We start from the raw sequence: 27,183 nt of genomic DNA, 5'->3' as shown, positions 1-27,183 counted from the left end.
CTGAAGGGCAACTCGGATGGGCAACAAATGCTGTCCTAACATACGACTTCCCCATCCCGAAATGAATAAAATATACCATCCACCTAACCTCTTGAGAGTAAAGGCAAATTGTCCGAATGGCCGTCTGAAAAACGGGATCTCCAACAAATGGAGTCAGACAACAATAAGTTGTCAGTTAGAGAAATTGGACTGTAACTGTGAGAGTCACTCCTATCTCTACCAGCACATTATTCTTCCGAAAAGAAATTGATTTCTGAAAACGATTGATTCACGAACCTTTAATTGCACGTCGTGCTGCTGAACTTCTGACTTTAGACTTTGCCGAATCGATTCGACCTCATGGCCATTGTGATTAGTCAGTGTTTCACAGCACAATAAATGACCCATCATATGGTGCATGGCACTAGGGATTGTTAGATTAAGTGTCTATTCTCTGCAATCTGGGCAATTCAACATTGCCCATAATCTTCCATAAGGGCACAGCTGCAGTGTTATCTTGTCTCCGTTGTTCAATTGCAACAGCAATTGGCAGAGGCATGTCCTACCCGGAAGCACCAGTGTATGGGAAAAGTATCACAAAAACAGGGCGGCACGGTGACACAATGGTGAGCATTGCTCTTTTACAGCGCCTGGCTTGAATTCCGAACTTGTGTGTCCAACGCTTTAGAGGGATTCCGGGAATGGGTGGTGGATTAGACGTAGGGACGGTGCTCATTTGGATGGTCGTGCTAACTAGATGATTTTATGATTCAATGAGGCTACTGAGCCAGCGACGCTGAACAGAACTCTGAAAGTACAGCCAACCTGGTCCACAAGCACAGCCTATCCCGGTAACGCCTCCGAAGCTGCAGGTCATGGAAACTAGGGGCAATTTAGCATGGCAACTCCATGTAACCCACACATCTTTGTACAATAAGGGACAATTTTGCATGGCCAATGCCCCGAACCTGCATATCTTTAGGCATTAAGAGGCAATGTTAGACGACCAATCCACCTAAACTATACATCGTTGGACCCGAAGGGGTATTTCTGAACGGCCAATCCATCTGACCTGCACATCTTTGTACACCAAGGCCCAATTTAGCATGGCGAATCCTCCTAGCCTACACATCTTTCGGCTGTGGGAGAGAACCGGAGCCTGCTTAGGAAACCCACGTGGACATGGGGGCAACCATGATCACCACACCGATAGTCACTCAAAACTGGAATCGTACCTGATTATCTGGCGCTGTGAGGCAGCAGGGCCAGCCACTGTGCCATGAACATGCGAAAGTACGACATAAAATGACAGAGGCGGTATTCAATATAAAACGCACCGGTTGGTGCTGCTTGTAGTTACACCAGCCAGGGACATGCTTTTATGGTGTGGCACACCCATCTGCCTTGCACCATTCGCACATATCCATGTAGGTCTGGTGCAACCATTCTCGAATGTCGATCGTTGACCGATACCTCGGCCGACTGCTCATAACGATCCCTTAGATGGAGAACACTGAAGATTTGTCCACCTGTATTCAAACAGCGAAATCACTGACATATTGTCTTCTGGATGCTTCAGATTTCTTTTACAGCGATGGAGTTTTGCAGCCAAAAAATAGGCCCTTTGGCCATCTCTACTCCGGCTGTCCGTCACCCACTTATTCTGATCTCATTTACCAGTACTTGGTCTCCAGCGCTGTCTGCTTGGCATCTTCAATTTCTTATCCATGGAATTCCTGCAGTGCAGAATGAGGCAATTCTACCCATCGGGTCTGCTCCGACACTCTGAAAGAGCAGCCCACCTCGGCCCAGTTTCCCGCGTTATGCCCGCAGGCCCACTTAACCTGCACATATTTGGACACCAAGGGCCAATTTTGAATGGCATTTCCACAAAACATGCACGTCTTTGGAAACTAAGGGTGGTGATTTATCCTGGCCAATCCACCTAGCCTCCACATCTCTTGTCACGAAGGGACAATTTATCATAGGGACATAGGAATTAGGAACAGACGTCGGCAATTCTGGAGTTTGAGCCTGCTCCGCCATTCAATCAGATCATGACTAATGTCTTCATGGTCTCAAGCCAACCACCCTACTGTGTTCCTTAATCACTTTAACCTGTTTTTTTTTAATGAGAAATATACATAGATATATATATATACTTGTTGAAACCATTTAATGATCAGATTTCACTGGACTTTTGGGCAATGTGTTGTACACATTAGCCACGCTCTGCGAGAAGAAGTTCCTCCCCATCTCAGTTTTAACTCGACCGTCTCTCCACCTATATAATGGCCAATCCACCACACAGACAAGGGGACAATGCAGAGACTGCACACATAGAGCCACACAAGGTCAGAATTGAACCGGGACCTCGGCGCAGCACTGATCACCGTGCCAGTTATGAATATATCTTTAAAGTGATGAGAGTTCCCTCGCCTCTACCAACCTTTAAGTCTGTTAGTACCAGATTCCCAACCACCTGGGCTAGGTGCGACGGTTCATCCCCACAAATGCCCCTCTAAATATTCTGCCTCTGACCTTAACTCAACGCCCCCTCCCACGGTTACTCACCCCTCTATAAAGGAGCAAGGTTCCTTCCAATCAACCATATCTTGCACCTCTTGATTTTCTACATCTCGTGGCTCCCAGGTCTTCAGCTATCACCTTCAGAAGCAGGTTCTGACCGGCAGGACTAAACGGTATACTCTCTGCTTTGCTGTCCATGATATAATATGGGCATAAAGCCATAAATAAGGTATAGAATCTGTCACGGAGAGACCTGGCTCCGTTAGGATAGGGTGTCAATGCAGTTTTCCACAGATTAATTAGGGGTGCAGAGATGATCAGGACCCGGAAGCTGGGGAGAAAAGGCACTGTTGTGTTGCCTGTGTCTTTTGTGTTTCTGAGTTTGGTTTAAGGTCGACATTTCCCGACCTCTGGGCAACAAATCGACGTGGTCTGCCGGAGCAGCAGAGCACACACCCTGAGCTGTTCCCTCAAATGGGCATAGGAGGGAAAGTGACAACTTTGTCGTCGAAATGTGGGGAAAAGCCAGTGGGGTAGCAGCGGCGGGAGCCTTCTGGTCACTTTAACCAGTGAACAATGGGTTAAATTGTGTTGTATATGTGTTCAGTGCGGGCATTGCAGCCTGAGGGTCACTGGGTCGCCCTTCTGGGACTGTAGGGGTCCTGTCTGACAGGGGATCATGGGATTGAAGTGGGCAGAGAAACACAGAGAAGCAAGCTCTGGGGAGCTGAGAGCAAACAGTCTCCGTCCACGTCCGCTCCTTGCCGAGAACTTCCTCAGTGCTGCCGCCTCTCGCTTCATTCCAGCTTCAACTCTCTCTCTCTCTCCCTCTCTCTGACTTAGAGACGGGTTGGACACACATATCCAGCTATGGCAGAAGCTGCACCCATCGAGACAGCTCCAGCACCCACTCCTCAAGCCAAGACGGCCAAGAAGGCGGCCAATAGGAAGGAGGCGGCGTCCGGCATCCGCTCCAAGCCCACTGGCCCCAGTCTCAGTGAGCAGATCCTGAAGTTGGTGGCGGAAAGCACCGAACGCCACGGTATGTCGGTAACTTCTATCAAGAAGGCGCTGAGTCTGAGCGGCCTAGACGTGCATAGGAGCCGAGGCCGTATCAAGTTGGCCATCAGTAAATGCGTGGCCAATGGTAGTCTGCTACATACCAAGGGCATAGGCGCCTCTGGTTCTGTGAAGCTCCACAAGAAAGGGAGCCAGAGCAAAAAGGTCAAGAAGACCAAGAAGGCAGCAACAGCCAGCGGGACGAAAGTGTCCAAAAACGTGAGTAAGAAATCCCCCGACATGAAATTGACCAAGAAATCTCCCGCTAAGAAAACAACCAGCAAGAAATCTCCCGCCAAGAAACTGACCAGGAAATCTCCCGAGAAGAAACTTACCAGCAAATCCCCCGCCAAGAAACTGACCAGGAAATCTCCCGCCAAGAAGCCTAAAGCAATTACATCCAAACCAGCCTCAGCGGTTGCTCAAGCCAAAGCTACGAGGGCTCCGAAAATCCCCGAGGGCAAGAGACACGGAAAGAAGTGACGTTACCGCGCCCTATCATTCCAAAGCTGAAGAAAAATTCCATCTATATTCAGAGCCGTCACATCTGTCCATCTAAAGAGTTGAAAGTATGTCAGAATAGCCCCTCGACCGAGATAAGCCTTCATGTAATCTAGTATGTGTTTTGAAAAAATATATCAATGCCTAAAAATTGTTATTTTTAAATATATATATATGGCTTATATTGACATTGTTACTCAGCTTATCATTTAGCATCATAAAAACGTCACGTGAATGCCTCAAATTTAGTATAAAATATGGTTGTTCCAAATGGTGTCCAGTAATCGTTTCGGGCATTCAGTGTTTAATATAAAATAACGTGTCCTTTTTATTACGTAACCGCCCTCAAACAATACTCGTTATATTTCACTCAATGTCACTTCGTGTGATACATTTTTCGTGATATAAAGTAAATATTAATTGATTCAGCATTATCCATAACAAAATAAAGTGTATTTTTTAACATAACTGCATCAACGATCGAGAACTGATTTGGGGATACCAGGGGTATTTGAAAGCATGCACCCAATGTCACTTTGTGTAAACATTTTTCATGGTTTACAATACTAAATAAAGAACCTTTTTTGTCATAGCTGCACTCAATATTGAAACACTGAATGTTAAATCCAGTGATATTTGAATGCATTTCCTCAGGATTAGCAAAGGCTTTTCATGTGAATGGTTGAAAATAAAAATTCTAAATGTTTGTTGCATTCAGTGTTATTTAGTACAAAATTAAGTCCAAAGTGCCCCTTGTTGTCACAGTCGGAATCAATGATGGAGCAGTGCATGGGGACACTGGTGGTGTTTATGTATAATTCACTCAACATTACTCTGTGTGAAATAAAGTGCCAAGGGCAGTTTCGTGTTGCCTTTGAATTATGTTGTCACATCTCCTTTGGTGGAGGGGCACACCCTAGCTATTCGCTTGTTGTGGATTTGAAGGAGCGTCAGTTATATTAAAGTAAAACCCTTGATATTAGCTGGGGGCTTTGTCGAATTAGAGGCGGTAAAGGAATTGAGTTCACCGTGGTTCAAGAGGATTATCATTGTCAAAATCCCTTCTCGGTTTTTTTACACTGCCAGAACAGAGTTTATTTTGTTCAAATCGGTTTGAACTCGACAGAAATTGGCGGACTTTTCAAACTTGAGGCGCAACCCAGCTCCACCAATCAGACATCGCAAAGTCTGGGCGCCGTCCTCCCTGTTGGGGTAGGTGGTTCCTCCAGCCCACCCAATCAACTGTGGTGGAGGAGAGGTTGGGGGAGGGGGGAGGTGGAATCGGACATTGAAAATGAGAGAAAACTAATTCAATTTTCCTGTTGAGTTAGGCACTTTAAGAGCCAAAAATGTATTCAGTGTAATAAAACCAAAGGTTATATAGTTAGACTAATAGAACCCCTATAGTGCGGAAGGAGGTCACTGGCCAATGGAGTTTGCAGCGTGTCTCGGAAAGAGCAGTGCTGTCTCTCTGTAATCCCACCTAAAATACGCACCGTTGCATTGCGGGAGGAAAACGGAGCACCCGGAACGAGCACAAGCAGACAAAGGGAGAAAGTGCAAATTCCGCACAAACTCCACCGAAGGACGGGAGCCAACTCGAGTCCCTGGCAAAGTGTGATTGTTGTGCCGCTCACGTGTAAGTTGTCTCTTTATTGACTTAGGTGAGAAGCGAATCGCTGGCTGGGCATCCGGCAGTTAAAATGCAAACCCACTGCTGCGGATCTGCAGTCATATGTCAGGAGAAGCTCAACTTCCCTGAGCCAAACGGATGCGTTTTCGACAGCCATCGACAATATTCACCCTCAAAAAGTAAACGAGCATGTCGATGAACAATTGAAATGCCACAGCATGCAAGGGTAAGGACCAAGTGCTGGAAAATGGGATTAGGGTCGATCAGACATGTTGGGTCGAAGGGCCTCTTACTGTGCTGTAAATCTCTCCTGAGGGCTTTCGATTGAAAAAAATAATGGGGACGGCTAAAGATAAGTAAAATTTTACAATAAAAATAAGCAATAGGTTATATGGACGGATTGAATGACCAGGCAGCGCGGCAGCATCGTTAGGACTGTTGCTTTACAGCGCGAGGGACCTGAGTTCAATCCCCGGCTTTGGTCACTGTCTCTGGAGTCTGCACGTTCTTCCCGTGTTCTGCATGGGTTTCCTCCAGGTGCTCCGCTTTCCTCCCACCAGTCCCGAAAGATGTTCTGTTATTTGAAATGGACATTCTAAATTCTCCCTCCGTGTACCAGAACAGGCACCGGAGTGTGGAGCTGAGTGATTTTCACAGCAACTGCATTGCAGTGTTAATGTAAGCCTACTGGTGACAATAATAAAGGATATTATTACCTGCGCCGTTTACACACTAGATCCTTGCAATCGTATGTGGCCATCTATGACGTAAGCCCATCACAGCGGCAGGCACCCGGGTTCAACTCCGGCCTTGGATGACTGCTGTGTGTAGTTAACACCCCGTTTCTGCATAGGTTTGCTACGGCTTTCCTCCGGTTTCTACCCACAGTCCAAAGATGTGCAGGTTCGGTGGGCTGGCCATTGGTTCTGGGAAGAGGGTGGGCGAGTGAGCCTCGTTGGGGTACTCTTTCGGATGTTAACTGCAGACCTGGTGGACCGCATGGACTCCTTCTGCATTGTGGACATTCTATGATTAAAATCTGAATCCTGGGTAATTGACCTCCCGCTAGCTTTACAATACACCTCTCAGTCGATTGTGTTTTGACTCAGTCACTGTCACCTCCTGACGTGGGAGCATGTGCGGTTGGTTAGCTCAATTGTCAGATCGTCGGGTTCGCGATGTAGAGATGCCCCAGCTGAGCGCAGCATGAAGGCTTTCCTCGCCTGAGATTTGGTGCCCCACAGGTTAATGGGCTGGTTTGGCACAGTGGGCTAAACAGCTGGCTTGTAATGCAGAACAATGCCAGGAGCGCGGGTTCAATCCCCGTACTGGTCTTCCCGAAAAGGCCCCGGAATGTGGCGCCGGGCCTTTTCACAGTAACTTCATTGAAACCTACTTGTGTCAATAAGCTGTAATTATTATTAATCACCACCAGTCAGCTCCCTCTCTGAAAGTAACCTGTGGTCCTTTGAGCACTTTACTTTTATTTCGTTGGAATATACTTAGAATTTGCAGTGCAGAGGGTGTCCATTCGGCCAATCGAGTCTGCACTGTCCCTTGGAAAGAGCACTCTATTTCAGTCCACACCTTCACCCGATCTCCGGAACCCCGTAACCCAACCTAATCAACTTGATTATTAAAGACACTCTAGAAAGGCCACTCTATAGGCCAAAAGACAGAGGAGCAGAATTAGTGCACTCGGCCATCGATCTGCTCGCCATTCAATCATAGATGATTTTTCTTTTCTCATCAGCATTCTCCTGCCTTCTCCCCATAACCCCTGATCCCCTTTTAAATAAAGAACCTATATCTCTTTCTAAAAGACACTCAGTGATTTGGCTTCCACAGCCTTCTGCGGCAAAGATTTCCACCGATTCACCACCCTCTGGCTGAAGAAATTCCTTCTCATCTGTGGTTTCAACGATCGTCCCCTTAGGCTGAGATTCTGTCCTCTGCTTCTAGTTTTTCCCAGAAGTGGAAACATCTTTTCTACGTCCATTCTATCCAGGTCTTCCAGTATCCTATAAGTTTCAATAAGATTCCCACTCATCCTTCTAAACTCCAAGCATAGAAACCCAGAGTCCTTAACGGTTCCTCATAATAACAAGCTGTGTATTCCAGGGATCATTCTTGTGAACCTCTGGACCCTTTCCAAGGGAAATACCCCTAGAACTCCACTCTCTGCCTTCTGGCTGTCAGCCAATCCTTTATCCATGCCAGGATCCTACCCTTAACACCATGGGCTCTTAACATATTCAATAGTCTCCTATGCGGCACCTTCTGGAAATCTAAATGAATCACGTCCACTGGTTCTCTCTTGTCTAACTTCCTTGTTACTTCTTCAAAGAACTCTAACAGATTCGTCAGACCTGACATCCCCTTAACGAAGCCGTGCTGACTCAATCCTATTTTATCATACAATTCCAAGTACCCCGTGATTTAATCTTTAATAACAGACTGGGAATTCTTACCATTGACCGAAGTCATCCTAATTGCTTCACAGTTCCAGGGTCCCAGGTTCGATTTCAGCTTGGGTCATTGTCTGTGCGGAGTCTGCACATCCTCCCCCTGTGTGCGTGGGTTTTCTCTGGGTGCTCCGGTTTCCTCCCACAGTCCAAAAATGTGCAGGTTAGGTGGATTGGCCAGGATAAATTGCCCTTAGTGTCCACAATTGCCCTTATTGTTGGGTGGGATTATGGGGATAGGGTGGAGGTGTTGACCTTGGGTAGGGTGCTCTTTCTAAGAGCCTGTGCAGACTCGATGGGGCGAATGACCTCCTTCTGCACTGTAAATTCTATGATAATCTGAATGCAGCTTCTCCCACTCAAACTGCAGGGTAAATTCTATGATATTGTTGGCACTGCTCCCGAATGGTTCATTCACCGTGAGTTCCCTCATCAAGTCTGCCTCTTTATACATCACCATATTCAGAATGGCCTGTTCCACAGCAGGCTCAGTCACAAGCTGCACCAATAAAACATCTCTTATACATTCCACAAATTCCTTTCCTTGGGATCCACTGCGAACCCAATTTTTCCATTCCACCTGCATATTGAAGTCCGCCTTGATTATTGTAATATTGCCTTTTTTACATACCATTTCTATCTCCTTTTTTTTCTGCCCCACACTCTGACTACTACTAAGCGCCTGAACATAACTCGCATCAGGGTCTTTTTACCTTTGTGATTCTTCAATTCTACCAACGGAGATTCTATGCTTTCTGATCCTAAATTGCTTCTAGCTATCGGTTTAACTTCGTTCCTTACTAACATGGCAAACACGACCCATCTGCCCATCTGCCTGTCATTTCGAAAGGACACATATCTTTGGATATTTAGATCGCAGCCCTGATCCCCTTGCAACCATGTCTCTCTGCTGCCCACAGCATCGTATCGTACCGGCCAATTGCAATGTGCACAGCAAGCTCATTTACCTTATTCCATATACTGCCAGCATTTAGGAACAGCATCCTAATCCTGCATTGTCCACCTCCTTTCTCACACTTGTCAACTTTACCGCTCTGCCTTTGGGTGCTGATGTTCTCTTATTTTGTTTCTCTATTTCCCCGTTAATTATTAAAACGTCGAAGCTCACATTCTGGTTCCAATCCCCCTGCCATACTAGCTTAAATCCTCCCGAGTGACTACTCCACCTAACCTGCACATCGTTGAGCTGTGGTAGGAAACCGGAGCACCCGGAGGAAATCCATGCAGACACGAGAACGTGGAGGCTCCGCACAGACAATCAACCAGCGAGCAATCGAACCAGGCACCCTGGCGCTGTGAAACAACATAATATGGCGGTGCTCTGTGCTAATAGAAATAGAACATAGAACATTAAAGAGCAGCGCATTCGGCCATCGATGTTGCGACGACCGGTGAAACCATCTGAAACCTATCTGACCGACACTATTCCATTTTCATCCATATGTATATCCAGGGACCACTTAAATGCCCATAAATTTGGCGAGTCTACTACTGTTGCAGGGAGGACGTTCCACACACCTACTACTCTCTGAGTAAAGAAACTGCCTCTGACATCTGTCCTATATCTACCACCCCTCAATTTAAAGCTATGACCCTCGTGTTGGTCATCAACATCCGAGGAAAACGACTCTAACTGTCCACCCTATCTAACCCTCTGACTATCTTATATGTCTCTATTAAGTCACCTCTCAGCCTTCTCAACTCTAACGAAAACAACCTCAAGTCACTGAGACTTTCCTCGTAAGACCTTCCCTCCATACCAGGCAACATCCTAGTAAATCTCCTCTGAACGCTTTCCAAAGCTTCCACATCCTTCCTACAATATGGTGACCAGAGCTGCACGCAGTACTCCAGGTGCGTCCGCACCAGTTATGTACAGCTGCAGCATGACCTTGTGGCTCCGAAACTCAGTCCCCCTACTGATAAAGGCTAGCACACCATATGCCCTCTTAACAGCCCTAATAACCTGGGTGGCAACTCTCAGGGATTAATGTACCTGGATGCCAAGATCTCTCTGTTCATCTACACTATTCTTGCCATTAGCCCAGTACTCTGCATTCCTGTTACTCCTTCCAAAGTGAACCACATCACACTTTTCCGCATTAAACTCCATCTGCCAACACTCAGCCCAGCTCTGCAGCTTATCTCTGTCCCCCTGTAACCTATAACATCCTTCAGCACAATCCACAACTCCACCGACCTTCGTAACAACTGCAAATTTACTAAACCATCCTTCTACACACTCTTCCAGGTCATTTATAAAAATGACAAACAGCAGTGGTCCCCCAAAACAGATCATTGCGGTACACCACTAGTTAATGAACTCCAGGATGAACATTTACCATCAACCACCACCCTCTGTCTTCTTTCAGCTAGCCAATTACTGATCCAAACCGCTAAATCACCATAAATCCCATACTTCCCTATTTTCTGCAATAGCCTACCGTGGGGAACCTTATCAAACGGCTTACTGAAATCCATATACACCACATCAACCGGTTTACCCTCATCCACCTGATTGGGCACCTTCTCCAAAAACTCAATAAGGTTTGTGAGGCACGACCTACCCGTCACAAAACTGTGTTGACTATCATAATCAATTTGTTCTTTTCAAGATGATTATAAACCCTATCTCTTATAACCTTTTCCAACATTTTACCCACAAACGAAGTAAGGCTCACAGGTCTAGAATTACCAGGGTAGTCTCTACTCTCCTTCTTGAACAAGGGGACAACATTTGCTATCCTCCAGTCTTCCGGCACTATTCCTGTCGACAAAGACGACATAAAGTTCAAGGACAAAGGCTCTGCAATCTCCTCCCTGGCTTCCCAGAGAATCCTAGGATAAATCCCATCTGGCCCAGGGGACTTATCTATTTTACACGTTCCAAAATTGCTAACACCTCCTCCTTGTGAACCTCAATTCCATCTAGCCTGGTCGACTGAACCTAAGTATTCTCCTCGAAAACATTGTCTTTCCCAGTGTAAACACTGACGACAAATATCCATTTAATGCTTCCCCTATCTCCTCTGATTCCACACACAACTTTCCAGTACTATTCTTGATTGGCCCTAATCTTACTCTAGTCAGTCTTTTGTTCCTGATATACCTATAGAAAGCCTTAGTGTTTTCCTTGATCCTATCCGTCAACGACTTTTAGTGTCCTCTCCTCGCTCTTCTAAACTCCATTTAGGTCCTTCCTGGCTAACTTGTAACTCTCAAGTACCCTAACTGAGCCTTCATGTCTCATCCTAACATAAGCCTTCTTCTTCCTCTTGACAAGTGATTCAACTTCCTGAGTAAACCACGGTCCCCTTGCTCGACAACTTCCTCCCTGCCTGACAGATACATACTTATCAAGGACACGCAGTAGCTGTTCCTTGAAAAAGCTAGACGTGTCGATTGTACCCATTCCCTGCAGTTTCCTTCCCCATCCTATACATCCTAAATCTTGCCGAATAGCATCATAATTGCTTTTCCCCAAGTTATAATTCTTGCCTTGCGGTACATACCTATCCCTGCAAATCGTTAAAGTAAACATAACCGAATAGTGATCACTATCACCAAGGTGCTCACCTACATCTAAATCTAACACCTGGCCGGGTTCATTACCCAGTTCCAAATCCAATGTGTCATCGCCCCTTTTTGGCCTGTCTACATACTGTGTCAGAAAATCCTCCTGCACACACTGCACAAAAACTGAGCCATCTATAGTACTCGAACTATAATATTTCCAGTCAATGTTGGGAAAGTTAAAGTCCCTCATAACAACTACCCTGTTACTCTCGCTCCTGTCGAGAATCATCTTTGCTATCCTTTCCTCTACATCTCTGGATCTATTCGGTCTATAGACAACTCCCAACTGGGTGACCTCTCCTCTCCTGTTCCTAAACTCGGCCCATACTACCTCAGTAGGCGAGTCCTCAAACGTCCTTTCTGCCGCCGTAATGCTTTCCTTGATTAACAATGCTACCCCCCCCATTTTACCATCTTCTCTTTTTTTTTACAGAAACATCTAAATCCTGGAACCTACAACAACCATTCCTGTCCCTGCTCTACCCATGTCTACGAAATCGCCACAACATCGAGATCCCAGGTACCAACTCATGCTGCAAGCTAACCCACCTTACAGTGCTCCAGATATGGTGTCGAGAACTGAAATCAATTTCGCCCACGCCAACATTTGAGCTACGTATTCATCTCTTTAATTGTCTTGACCTGTGCTAATTAGCACATGTTTACAAAGCGACATCGATTGGTTATGTAATTGGGCAAAACGTTGGCAAATAGCGTTTAATGTGGGAAAATTTGATGTTGCTCAATTTGGAAGGGAGAACAAAATAATAGTGTATTCGTTAAATGGTGAAAAACTGCAGAAAGTGGAAAACACAAAGGAACTGAGGGGTACGTGTGCCTGAAAGACAAAGCAAGCACAAAAGTTGCAGCAGGTAATCAGGAATGCTGGTGGAACATTGCCCCTTTTCTCAGGAGGATTGTAACACACAAGTAAAGTCGCATTTCTGCTACTGTAAAAGGTACCGGTGACACCATATCTGGAGCACTGTGAGAAATTTTGGTTCCACCATTTTGGGAAATGTATGATATAATTCGAGCCAGATCAGCGAAGTTTCACTAGGAAGATTTCCGGAATGCAGGGATTGCCTGATAAGCAAAGGTTAAACAGGTTGAAGCTCAACTCCTTGAAAGTCAGACGAATGAAAGGTGGTATTAATAAAACATATAGGATTACTAAGGTGATTGACAGAGTTACTGCTGAGAGTAACTGTTATCTCATAGAATAATCGAGCACCAGATGACATTGTCTCAGAGTAAACGGGTGCCTATTGAATAATTAGAAGAAGCGGAATTTCTTCTCTCAGAGGGGCATGGGTCTTTGGAACTCCTTGCTAAAGAGCGTATTTGGGGTAGAGTACCTTCTGCATTTTGATCATCATGAACCCACAGTCCCACCATTTCTGACACGAGAAACTACACTTGTAGTGTCCCCCACCCTTCCACCTCCTCTAACCTAAGGGGGTGAGTGAATATCAGATACGCTCATTCTTTCATTTTTTTATCCGCAAGTTATAGCTTCAGATTTTCGGCGGAGGCAGTGGCCAGGGGTCTGTCGCGAAGGTAAGTTTACCTCTTTAAAATCCTACCTTGCAGGAGAAGCAGCCTTCAGATTTTCGGCGGGAGCAGTGGCCAGGGGTCTGTCGAGAAGGTCAGTTTACCTCTTTAAGAACTTACCTTGCAGGAAATGAAAAATGAAAATGAAAATCGCTTATTGTCACGAGTAGGCTTCAACTGAAGTTACTGTGAAAAGGCCCTAGTCGCCACATTCCGGCGCCTGTCCGGGGAGGCTGGTAAGGCAATCGAACCGTGCTGCTGGCCTGCTTGGTCTGCATTAAAAGCCAGCGATTTTGCTGAGTGAGCTAAACCAGCCTTCAGATATTCGGCGGGAGCAGTGGCCAGGGGTCTGTCGGGAAGTTATGTTTACCTCTTTAAAAACTTTAAAAACTTACCTTGAAGAGTGATATCACAGCAAAGCAGTGACCTGATTGATTGGTAAGGACAGTGCTCCAATTAGCAGTAGCTGGAAGAAAGTTAACTCTTCGTATGTTGATAAATATTGTGATTAGTAAGTAAAATTCTTATTCCTTTCACATATGCATTATTTGATATTATAGTTGTAATCAGTTAAGGTAAAGTATAAAAATGGCAGGAGATTCCAGTGTTATGCAGCTCGTGCTCATTGTGGGAGTTCAGGGACGCGGCCGATCCCTGGACTCCTTCAGTGCGGGAAGTGTATCCAGGTGAGGTATGACGGCCATGCTGCTGCGGATGGACTCACTTTGGAGCATCCGCGCTGCTGAGGCCGTCGTGGATAGCACGTTCAGTGAATTGATCACACCGCAGATTAGAATTGGTGAGGGAGACAGGGAATGGGTGACCAAAAGGCAGAGAAAGAGCAGGGAGGCAGTACAGGTGTCCACTGCGGTCATCTCCCTACAAAACAGATATACAGTTTTGGATACTGTTAGGGGGGATGACTAACCAGGGGAAGTCAGTAGCTGGCAGGCTCATGGCACCGTGGATGGCTCTACTGTACAGAAGGGGGGAAAAAGACTGGCAGGACTATAGTCATAGGGGATTCTATCGTAAGTGGAGTAGACAGGTGTTTCTGTGGTCAAAAACGAGACTCCCGAATGGTATATTGCCTCCCGGTGCACGAGTCAGGGATGTTTCAGATCGGCTGCAGGACATACTGAAGGGTGCGGGTGAACAGCGAGTTGTCGTGGTGCATATAGGAACCAACGAGATAGGTTTAAAAAAACGGGATGAGGTCCTACAATCAGAATTTAGGGCGTTAGGAGAAAAGTTAAAAAGTAGGACGCCAAATGTAGGAATCTCAGGATTGCTACCAGTGCCACGAGACAGTCAGATTAGAAATTCATGAGTAGTCAGAATCAATACGTGACTTGAGAGATGGTGCAGAAGGGAGGCGTTCAGAATTTTGGCACATTGGAACCGGTTCTGGGGGCGGTGTGACCATTACAAATCGGATGGTCTACACTTGGGCAGGACTGGAACCAATGTCCAAGGGGGTGCTTTTGCTAACACTGTTGAGGAGGTTTTACACTCATGTTGCAGAGGGATGGAAACCAGATTTTGGAAGTTAGAGGTCAATAAAGAGGCAGAAACTAAAGCCAGTAAGTTACTAGATAATAAACACAATGTGACTAAGGGGAAGAGTAGACAGGGAAGAGATGATGAACGCAAAGGGACAGGTGGTCTGAGGTGCATTTGTCTTAATGCGAGAATGTAGCAGGTAAGGTAGATGAACTTAGGGCTTGGATTAATATCTGGGAATGTTATGTTATTGGTATTACTGAGACTTGGTTGAGGGAAGGGCCAGACTGGCAACTAAATATCCCAGGGTATAGGTGCTTCAGGAGGGATATAGAAGGAGGTAAAAGGTGTTGAGGAGTGCATTACTGGTCAGAGATGATATCACAGCTGTGATTAAGGAGCGCACGATGGAGGATTCGAGCACTGAGGCAATATGGGTAGAGCTAAGAAATAGGAAGGGTGCAGTAACATTGTAGGGAATTTACTATGGGACTCCCGGGGGCTGGTTTAGCTCTCTGTGCTAAATTGCTTTCCTTTAAACCAGACCAAGCAGGACAGGAGCACGGTACCAGCCTCCCCGGACAAGAGGCGGAATGTGGCGACTAGGGGCTTTTCAGAGTAACTTCATTGAAGCCTACTCGAATAAGTGATTTTCATCGTCATTTTCATTCTCATTTCAAAAGCGAGCGTGAAGTAGAGGTACACATATGTAGACAGATTATAGAAAAGTGGAGGAGCATTAGGGTGGTCGTGATGGGAGACATTAACTTCCACAATATTGACTGGGACTCATGGAATGTTGGCGGCGTAGATGGAACAGAATGTGTCAGGAGTATCCAGGAGAGCTTTTTTTAGAGCAGTGTGTAAATAGCACAACTCGTGAAGGGGCCATACTTGACCCGGTTTGGGGAATGATCCCTGCAGGTGGTTGAAGTTTCAGTTGTTGATTACTTTGGGAATAGCGATCACAATTCCGTAAGTTTTAGAATAGTCATGGACAAAGCTGGGAGGTCCGAAAGGAAGAGTGCTACATTGGGGAAAGGCCAAGTATAACAACATTCGGCAGGAGCTAAGGAATGTGGATTGGGATCAGTTGTTCAAGGGTAAATCCACATTTGAAATGTGGGAGTCTTTTGAGGAAAGGTCGATTAGAGTGCAGGACAGACATGTCCCTGTGAAAATGAGGGATAGAAATGGCAAGATTAGGGAACCATGGCTGACGGGTGGAATTGTGAGACTAGCTAAAATGAAAAAGGAAGCATACATAAGTTCTAGGCGACTTAGAGCTGTTGAAGCCTTGGAGGAATATCGGGAAAGTAGGACAAATCTCAAACGCGCAACAAAGAGGCCGAAAAAGGGTCATGAAATATCTTTGGCTAACAGTGTTAATGAAAATCCCAAAGCCTTTTATTCGTATGTGATGTGCAAGATGGGTAACTGGAGAAAGGATTGGCCCACTCAAAGACAAAAGAGGGAATTTATGCGTGGAGTTAGAGGAAATGCGTGAGATGTTTAATGAGCACTTTGCATCGGTATTCACCAATGAGAGGAACATGACGGATGTTGAAGCTAGGGATGGATCTTTAAACACTCTAGGTCAAGTCGGCATAAGGAATGGGGCAGTTTTGGGTATTCTAAAAGGCATTAAGGTGGACAAGTCAACAGGTCCGGATGGGATCTATCCCAGGTTCCTGAGGGAAGCGAGGGACGAAATAGCTGGGCCCTTAACAGCTATCTTTGCAGCATCCTTGAGCATGGCTGAGGTCCCGGAGGACTGGAGAATTGCTAATGTTGTCCGTTTGGTTACGAAGTGTAGCGGGGATAATCCAGGGAATTATAGACCTGTGAGCTTGGCGTTCGTGGATGGCAAACTGTTGGAGAAGATACTGAGGGATGGGATCTGAAAATGAATTGATGGGTAATGGGTCGGATCAGAGTAAAGGAATGAGGTAGAGAATCTGGTGAACTGGTGCGGCAACAATAATCTCTTCCTCAACGTAAACAAAATGAAGGAGATTGTCATTGACTTCAGGAAGTGCAGTGGAGAACATGCCCCTGTCTACATCAATGGGAACGTAATAGCAAGGGTCGAGAGCTTCAGGTTTTTCGGTGTCCAGATCACCCACAGCCTGTCCTGGTCCCCCGATGCCGACACTATAGTTAAGAAAGCCCACCAACAACTCGACTTTCTCAGAAGGCTAAGGACATTTGGAATCTATGTGTGGAGCAAGAGGAAATGGGCGAGGTATTAAATAAATACTTTGCATCAGTATCAACCAAAGAGAAGGAAATGGTGGATGTTTAGTCTGGAGAAGGGTGTGTAGATAGCCTGGGTCACATTGAGATCCCAAAAGACGAGGTGTTGGTCGTCTTGAAAAATATTATTGTGGATTAGTCCTCAGTGCCTGATGGGTTCTACCCCAGAATACAGAAGGAGGCAAGAGAGGAAATTGTAGAGGCCTTGACAGAAATCTTTGGATCCTCACTGTCTTCAGGTGATGTTCCGGAGGACTGGAGAATATCCAATGTTATTCCTTTGTTTAGAAGGGTAGCAAGGATAATCCAGGGAATTGCAGGCCGGTGAGCCTTACGTCAATGGTAGGAACATTACTGGAGAAAATACTTCGTGATTCATAGATCACATTCATTTGGAAGCAAATGGACGTATGAGCGAGAAGCAGCACGATTTTGTGAAGGGGAGGTCATTTCTCACTAGAAAAAAAGAATTACTGCGGATGCTGGAATCTGAAACGAAAGGGAAGACGCTGGAACATCTCAGCAAGTCCGGCAGCATCTGTCAAGAGAGAAAAGAGCTAACGTTTCAAGTCCGATGACTCTTTGTCAAAGCTCTTTGTCAGCTTTGAGAAAGAGTCATCGGACTCGAAACGTTAGCTATTTTCTAATCATATCTCTAATCAAATTATTCCTTTTCAGATGATTATACATCCTATCTCTTATAAACCTTTCCAAGACTTTTTCCACAACAGAAGTAAGGCTCATTGGTCTATAGTTACCAGGGTTATCTCTACTCCCCTTCTTGTACAAGGGGACAACATTTGCTATCCTCCAGTCCTCTGGCACTATTCCTGCAGCCAATGATGACTTAAAGATCAAAGCCAAAGGCTCAGCAATCTCCTCCCTAGCTTCCCAGAGAATCCTAGGATAAATCCCATCCGGCCCAGGGGACGTATCTATTTTCACACTTTCCAGAATCGCTAACACCGCCTCCTTATGAACCTCAAGCCCTTCTAGTCTAGTAGCCTGTATCTCCGTCTACTCCTCTATAACTTTGTCTTTTTCCTGTGTGAATACTGACGAAAAATACTCGTTTAGCACCTCTCCTATCTCCTCGGACTCTACGCACAACTTCCCACTACTGTCCTTGACTGGCCCTACTCTTACCTTAGTCATTCTTTTATTCCTGACATACCTATAGAAAGCTTTAGGGTTATCCTTGATCCTACCTGCCAAAGACTTCTCATGTCCTCGCTTCGCTCTTCTTATCTCTCTCTTTAGAGCCTTCCTAGCAAACTTGTAACTCTCAAGCGACCCAACTGAACCATCAGGTCTCATCTTCACATAAGCCTCCTTCTTCCTCTTGACAAGTGTTTCAACTGCTTTAGTAACCCATGGTTCCCTCACTCGACCACTTCCTCCCTGCCTAACAGTTCCATACTTAGTAGCTGTTCCTTGAACGTGCTCCACATTTCCATTGTGTACATCCCCTGCAGTTTTCCTCTCCAGGCGATGAATTCTAAGTCTTGCCTCATCGCATCATAATTACCTTTCCCCCAGCAATAACTCTTGCCCTGCGTTTTATACCTATCCCCTTCCATCGCTAATGTAAACGTAATCGAATTGTGGTCACTATCACCAAAATGCTCACCTACCTCCAAATCTAACACCTGTCCTGATTCATTACCCAGTACCAACTCTAATACGGCCTCGCCTCTTGTTGGCCTATCGACATACTGCATCAGGAAACCCTCCTGCACACATTGGACAAAAACGGATCCATCTAAAGTTCTCGAACTATAGTGTTTCCAGTCAATATTTGGAAAGTTAAAATCCTCCATAAAAACTACCCTGTTATTTTCGCTCCTATCCAGAATCATCTTTCCAATCCTTTCCTCTACATTTCTGGAACTTTTCGGAGGCCTATAGAAAAGCCTTAACAGGGTGACCTCTCCTTTCCTGTTTCTTAACTCAGCCCATTATACCTCAGTATTCGAGTCCTCATCAAATGTCCTCTTAGCCACCGTAATACTGTCCTTGGCTAACAATGCCACCCCTCCCCCTCTCTTACCACCTTTCCTGAACTTACTGAAATATCTAAACCCAGGCACCTGCAACAACCATTCCTCGCCCTGCTCTATCCATGTCTCCGAAATGGCCACAACATTGAAGTCCCAGGTACTAACCCATGCCGCAAGCTTACCTACCTTATTCCGGATGCTCTTGGCTTTGAAGTAGACGCAATTTAGACCACCTTCCCTCCTGCCGGTACACTCCTGCAACTTTGAAACCTTACTCATGACCTCACTACTCTCAGCTTCTTGTGTTAACTGCATAGAGAGAGTGGACAGTCAGAGGCTTTTTCCCAGGGTTGAGGTATCAATTACTTGGGGGCATAGGTTTAAGGTGCGCGGGGCAAGCTTTAGAGGAGATTAAGGAGGCAAGATTTTTACACAGAGGTTAGTGGCTGCCTGGAACTCGCTGCCAGAGGAGGTGCCGGAGGCAGGGACGATAGTAACATTTAAGGGGCATCTTGACAAAAACATGAATAGGATGGGAATAGTGGGATACGGACCCAGGAAGTGTAGAATATTTTAGTTTAGACGGGCAGCATGGTGGGCACAGGCTTGGAGGTCCGAAAGGCCTGTTCATGTGCTGTATTTTTATTTGTTCTTTGTTCTTTGCTCTTTGTTCTTTGTTCTTTGTTCTTTGTTCTTTGTTCTTTGTTCTTTGTTCTTCGTTCTTTGTTCTCTGTTCTTTTATTGTTTTCTGTTCTTTGTTCATACACGCACTCCTCATTGGGCACACATCCTCCTCACAGAGGCACTTGCCACACACATATTCCTCCTCACACACTGCTCCTCATGCACACTCACTCTTTCTTACACACAGTCCTCCTCACGCACACGAACTCCTCACGTATGCATTCTTCACAGACACACCTACTCACAGAGAAACACACTCCTCGCACACAAAAACTCCTCCTCACGCCCACACGCTACTCTTCGAGCTCACAGACTCCTCCTCACGCATACTTTCCTCCTCAAACACACTCCACCATACACACTCTCCTCGTCGCACACAAATCCTTCTCCTCACAGAGACACATGGTACAAATACTCACTCCTCCCCGCACACGAACGCTTCTACTCACACACACTCTCCTCCTCATATACATTCCTCTTGACACGCGCACTTCCTCACACACACAATCCTCACTCGCACCCACTCCCTCTTCACGCACGCACACACACACACTGCTCCTCATGAACACACAAACTTCTCACACACACTCCTGCTGAGACACACATCTCCTCACATTACACACAAATACACTCCTCCTCACACATAAGCACTGATACTCACACAGACCGTCCTCCACACTCACAAAAACACATCCACACACACATACATACACACATACTCCTGTTCATACGCAAACCTTGTTTTGATCGGCGTCTGTCCTGACATTTAAAATAATCTCAACATATTCACTGAATGGGGGAATCTTAAGGCCTAGTAGAACGTATGATTCATATTGGGAACTATAATATCCTGTAGAATTATTTCCCTTAATATTGATGGTAAATGCTACATTGTCTGCATCGACATTAAGAGACTGAACACATTTTCTGTTCTCTCCTTTACATAACTGAAATGTTCTTCCAGTGAGGCGGATTTCACCTTGGCTGGAAATAAGAACGTCTGTATCGTTTGCCTTTCCACCAGAATCTGGGACCTTTTTATTGGTCGGTGGCGAGAGTTCATCTGTAACACACAGAAGCATTCACGATAATTGTGAAACAGAAGACAATGGATGGCACACAAGATAATTAAGTAAAATCAAACAAATTAATCAGTTTGATTCCAAAAAATAATATTGCGTTTCCGTAATTCTGAACAATATAGCCAATTGAAAACACTAATTATTGGCATGTCGCTTTGCCTCTGCACTCGAATTGAACGCATGTGCGTTGGAATATATGTCATTGGCTGTGCAATTATTCACATCTCCCATCAATGTATTCATCCGCCAGCCTCTCATTGTTACAAGTTGTAACCATCCTTCTCCTGCCAGGCTGTGTTGGTCTCTCTGGTTCCTATTAGCTAACATCAAATTGAGTATGCCAGAACGTGTCTACTCTCTTATAGTTGTTATCAGTCTTTCCATCCACAACGGCGCTTCAGAAAATCATTAAACAAATTCAACAAACATTTACATAGATGATTTGAAGATGGGGACCAAGGGCAATGTGTCCAAGTTTGCAGACGACACTCAGATGAAAGGTGAAGCAAAAAGAACAGAGGATAAAGGAAGTCTGTAGAGGGACCTGGATGGGTTAAGTGAACGGGTTAGAGTCTGGCAGATGGAACACAATGTTGACGAATGTGAGGTTATCCATTTTGGTAGGAATACAGGCAAAAGTGATTATTATTTAAATTACAAAAATCTTAAAACATGGAATGCTGTCCTTCATTGTTAGAGGGATGGAGTTTAAGACTAGGGAGATTATGCTGCAATTGTATAAGATGTTAGTGAGGCCACACCTGGAATATTGTGTTCAATTTTGGTCTCCTTACCTGAGAAAGGACATACTGGCGCTTGAGGGTGTGCAGAGGAGATTCACAAGGTTGATCCCAGAGCTGAAGGGGTTGGATTACGAGGAGAGGTTGAGTAGACTGGAACTGTACTTATTGGAATTTAGAAGGGGGTTATCTTATAGAAACATAGAAAATTATGAAGGGAAAAGATAGGATAGATGCGGGCAGGTTGTTTCCACTGGTGGGTAAATGCAGAACTTGGGGGCACAGCCTCAAAATAAGGGAAGTAGATTTAGGACTGAGTTTAGCAGGAACTTCTTCACCCAAAGGGTTGTGAATCTATGGAATCCCTTGCCCAGTGAAGCAGTTGATGCTCCTCCTTTAAATGTTTTTGAGGTATATTGAGATAGATTTTTGAAGAATAAAGGGATTAAGGGTTATGGTGTTCGGGCTGGAAAGTGGAGCTGAGTCCACAAAAGATCAGCCATGATCTCATTGAATGGCGTAGCAGACGCGAGGGGCCAGATGGCCTACTCCTGCGCCTAGTTCTTATTTCTTATGTTCTTAAGTCCCCTACTCGTAATCAACAGACCTGACCCGCATTTGGTTCAGTTTATACATGTTTAATGCACAGCACGCAAATTTAAATAGTTTATATTTCAACGGTGTTTTGGTTTCTTGTGATGACGTGTGGTGTCGGTGTTTGTGCCAGCATTTATTGACAATTCCGAATTGGACGGAAAGTAATGAAGCGAAAAATTGTTGTATCGGAATTAATTAGAAATTCGTTTTAAAAACTTTAATTATCCAATAAGTGCTGAAGTGGTTAACACTACTTTATCAATCTGTGTTCCACATACAAGTTGTTCAACTAAGCTGCATATTGTAAGACGACACCCCCAAGGAACAAACCAGATGTTAACTCTCAAGATCTCTCAAGACTTCGAATGAAGTGACTGTGAAAAGCCTCTGGTCGCCACATTCCGGCGCCTGTTCAGGGTGGCTGGTACGGGAATTTAACCATGCTGCTGGCTTGCCTTGGTCTGCTTTCAAAACCAGCGATTTAGCCCTGTGCAAATTTTGGACCGTCCACCATTTGCTTTGGTTCCAGGATGTCTGCCGGTAATTACAGGGAGCTGATGATGGATAGCATCGATACCTCGAAAGAAGCCAGTGAACAACAGGGAGGAAAGTGATTGATGGCATCAGATATCGAACTTCCAATATCAGTAATAGTAACACAACATATCTTGTGTGGAATTCTGGAATCCGCATTAGAGGAAGTAGGCGACAGCAGTCGAAAGGATCCACAGCAGATTTACCAGAATGGTGCCCTTATTGGTGAGTTTCCGTTGTGAATAGAGACTGATTAGTCTTGGATTATTTTCCGTGGAGTTGGATGACCGAACAGGGAATGATTCAGATGTAGAAAATTATGAGAGGCACAAATGGAGTAGACAGGTACAAGCCTTTCCTGTTGTAGAATTTGTCAATAACCAGCGGTTGTAAATTTAAGGATAGGGGCAGAAGGTTCAGAGGAGGTTAGAGAAAAAAACATTTTTTCTCCAGATTGTGTTGGGAGATTAGAATTCGCTACCTGAAATAGAGATGGAGGCAGAGACCCTCATTATATTTAAGAAGTATTTAGTAGTGCACTTGTGATCGCAGGACAGACAAGACTGTGGATCAAGTTCTGCAAAAGGGGATTAGAATGGTTATATGGTTGTTTTTGACTGCCGTAGATACGATAGTCCGACGAGCCTTTTGTGCCCTGTATCACTATAAGAGGCTATTCTATGACTCCATCTACCCTTGAACTGATGGATACAGTGAATTGTATTAACAAGTGTATTAACAGTCAGTGAGATCTTGGTCCACAGGTCACTAAAAGGGGTAACACAGGTGGAGAAGGTAGTCAAGAAGGTTGTCAAGAAGGCACAAGGCATGCTTGCCTTCATTGGCCGGGGCATTGAGTATAAAAATTGGCAAGTCATGTTGCAGCTGTATAGAACACGAGTTAGGCCACACTTGGAGTATAGTGTTCAATTCTGGTCGCCACACTACCAGAATGATGTGGATGCTTTCGAGAGGGTGCAGAAGAGATTTACCAGGATGTTGCCTGGTATGGAGGGCATTAGCTATAATGAGAGGGTGAATAAACTTTGTTTGTTCTCACTGGAACGAAGGAGGCTGAGGGGCGACCCGATAAAGGTCCACAAAATTTAATTATGAGGAGCACAGGCAGAGTGGATAGTCAGAGACATTTTACCAGGGTAGAGGGGTCAATTACAAGGAGGAATAGCTTTAATGTGCGATGGTCAAGATTTAGAGGAGATGTACGATGCCAGTTTTTATACAGAGAGGGTAGTGGGTGCCTGGAACTCACTGCCGGAGGAGCTGGTGGAAGCAGGGACGATAGTGACGTTTAAGGGCCATCTTGGCAAATACATGAATTGGCTGGGAATAGAGGGATAAGGACACCGGAAGTGTAGGTGATTTTAGTTTAGACGGGATGCATGGTCGGCGCATGTTTGGAGGGCCGCAGGGTCTGTTTCTGTGCTGTACCTTTCTTTGTTCTTTGTTCTTTGATAATATAATTAAACATGCAAAACCTTAATGCGATTGCTTAATTATTCTCACATGATCTGCACGATGTAAACCGAATCGATAGTCCTGATTGAGCATAGAATACCAATAAGAAGTGATTGGAACTTTTAAATGTCCTCTATCTGAATGAGAAGTCTGAACAGAGCGGGTAGCAGAGTTCCCTATTGTCCTATCTCCAGACGCCACCAGCCCAGCAATAAATGGAATAAAAGGCCTTGTTCGAAACTCCAAGAGTCTCGTCTGGTCTCTCGTGAGCGTGAGGGTGAAGTAAACCATAGTTGAATAGCTGTACAATTCGCCCCAAAAAGGTTTGCTCGGCCATTTGAGAGGGAAGTGAGGGATCCTTCAGATCGTTGAGGTCATATGTCGGCCAGACCAGGTAAGGTAAGACTGGAGATTCACTTCCCTAAAGGATAATAATGAATCAGATGGAATTTGTTTTCGAAAATCAATGCTAATTCTATGGCCATGATTTGAGCTGTAATTCCAGATTTTTATTGAATTCAATGTAACCATGAGCAGTGGTGGGTTTCGATCCTCGGCCCCAAGTGCATTACGCTAGGTCGCTTCATTTTTATCCTCGAGACGATATGACTAGACTACCGCAGCCTATTAATCTGTCCGCCACCTCTCAAGTTGGGTTTCTAAGTTATACATGTGATCCGTCTGTTTTAGGTACTCAAATGGAATAAAAGTAGTTAAGGCGCCAAACGTGACCCTGTGGTACTCAACAAGTTAGAATTTACGAACCGGATAAAGACCTATGCATCTGAAGTGAACAATGTGGGCATCGACAGATAGGAGAGAGTACACTGCAACCATTTGGGAAAACCTGCAGTTACACCATTTCACTGGATAAGTTGAATTATTCAATTTCAGGCTATGGAATTACTATGTGTGACAGATTACACAATGACCCAGCGTGTCTCTCAGAAGCCAGATTTCAGGCAGAAATACTCCATATGTTACAATTCAAGGTGCATTCTGCAATATCTAAGAAGGTACCATTGTGACGGCTCCAGTATGTCTGCGAATAGCAAATGGGATTGAGAATATTTAATGACTACACTCAGATATAAGACCAGCAATATCACTCAAGTAACAAACCATCATAAGTTCCTTTGCACTGATTGGATAGTTTAAGTAAGCATGGGGGCCTTTCATGTGATCGGTTAAGTAGTCGCATATGCTGTGCATGATGTAACCTGAATCGATAGTTATAATTGGATATCGATAACTAGAAACAAATGTCTGGTATCTGCTAATTCCCTCTAATGAAATCTCAAAAGTATAACTATTTGCACCATTCTTGAATCTGGGCCTCTTGGTGTCATAATATAAATGTTGTGAGCCCTCGCAACAGCCTGTAAATAAAGCTAAGCTATTAAATCCAAGAGTGTTCCTTTGGTATCTCGTGAGGGTGAATGTGAAGTACAGTACAGTCAAACAGCTGTACATTTTTCCCTTAACAGCATGTCTAATCTCTGCTTTACTTTGACAAACACATCTGCTATGAACACGAATATCTTACCATAAACAATTGTTCTTTATTCCTTTAGTAACATTTCTTGCTTTCATTCTCGACAATTCAAATTTCACCCTTTTATTATGTTTTGAGACATCTTGGCTGCATTTGGAAAGTTGACCAATCCCATCAGTGATCTTTACAAATTTCTTCGGTGTTTATTTCAAGTTAATGTTTCCCCTCACTGCCTGATTTATCCCGAAAAGATGTACCGTTCTGTTGGAGTCTTATTTTCTCACTGCTGAAACTTCGTGGCAGAGAATTATTGACCCGACTCTTAAATATCTACCATTCCGTCCATATTTTTCTCCGACTTAAAATGTAAAATTTCAATCTCTACTATTTGTCAAATTAGCAACTTGCAGAATGGAATGTGTCTACTCCTAAACTTCCTGCTGCTAAACACACGAGGCCAGGTACATGTTATACTGGGGGAAGACATTGCTAACACACCAGACAGGTGTGTGTACCGCAGTATTAGTCATAGAGTCGACCAATTTAGGCACTGAATAAACAAGTTAACTTTCACCATACCAATTACCAACTATAGAATTCGATTCGGAACATCTGGAGAACGGTGCCTGAAGGCAGTGGTGCCACTACCTTTCGGAGTTTTCCAAGCTCCTATTCGGATTCGCTGGAAATGCAGACACCAAATTGCACTCTGTGTTTTGGAAAATGAACCGGAGGAAATAAAACGCAATTATGAATCAGATCCACTATATTGGATGATTTTTGATCACATCCCCTCACCCGTACTGCAAACACTTCTACTTCTGCTTTGAGCTAACTCAGTCCAAAAAAAACCAGTATGAGTCAGAGATTGACAGAATAAGACATAATGCATATCGGGAGCAACAAAATAAGATGCTTTAGATGTATTACCTGGCACAGTAGGATGGCAATATTCTTAAAACATACATAAGGGGCCTCACGGTAGCATGGTGGTTAGCATCAATGCTTCACAGCTCCAGGGTCCCAGGTTCGATTCCCGGCTGGGTCACTGTCTGTGTGGAGTCTGCACGTCCTCCCCGTGTGTGCGTGGGTTTCCTCCGGGTGCTCCGGTTTCCTCCCACAGTCCAAAGATGTGCGGGTTAGGTGGATTGGCCATGCTAAATTGCCCGTAGTGTAAGGTTAATGGGGGGATTGTTGGGATACGGGTTACGTGGGTTTAAGTAGGGTGATCACTGTTCGGCACAACATCGAGGGCCGAAGGGCCTGTTCTGTGCTGTACTGTTCTATGTTCTATAAGGTATCACACAGAAGGCTACTTAAAAAAGTAAGAAGCCATGGCGTTGGGGGTGATATTTTGCCTGGATAGAGGATTGTGTAACTGATAAAAACAGAGATTTGGGAGCAGAGGATCATTTTCAGGCTGGCAGCATGTAAATACTGAGTGCCACGGGGATCCGCGCTGGGCCCAGAATTATGTATAATCTATATTAATAATACTG

General features: G+C 44.9%; 1 protein-coding gene and 1 long non-coding RNA gene across 2 annotated transcripts; both read left to right on the top strand.

Annotated features, from left to right (window-relative positions):
- The first annotated feature begins 3,287 nt into the window (after positions 1-3,287).
- LOC119958437 (histone H1.5-like) lies at positions 3,288-4,774 on the top strand. Its single transcript, XM_038786979.1, has one exon. The coding sequence runs from the start codon at positions 3,379-3,381 to the stop codon at positions 4,048-4,050; it is 672 nt and encodes a 223-aa protein (XP_038642907.1). The 5' UTR covers positions 3,288-3,378; the 3' UTR covers positions 4,051-4,774.
- A 675-nt stretch (positions 4,775-5,449) lies between these two features.
- Positions 5,450-25,598, top strand: LOC119958409. The gene is made up of 3 exons (XR_005459021.1): positions 5,450-5,707; positions 12,197-12,283; positions 24,880-25,598. It is a non-coding gene; the product is annotated as an uncharacterized LOC119958409 (long non-coding RNA).
- Positions 25,599-27,183: the final 1,585 nt, after the last annotated feature.

The sequence above is a fragment of the Scyliorhinus canicula genome, chromosome 29 (genome assembly GCF_902713615.1).
Source record: "Scyliorhinus canicula chromosome 29, sScyCan1.1, whole genome shotgun sequence".
Lineage (NCBI taxonomy): Eukaryota > Metazoa > Chordata > Chondrichthyes > Carcharhiniformes > Scyliorhinidae > Scyliorhinus > Scyliorhinus canicula.
This window is presented reverse-complemented; position numbering and strand designations above follow the sequence as displayed.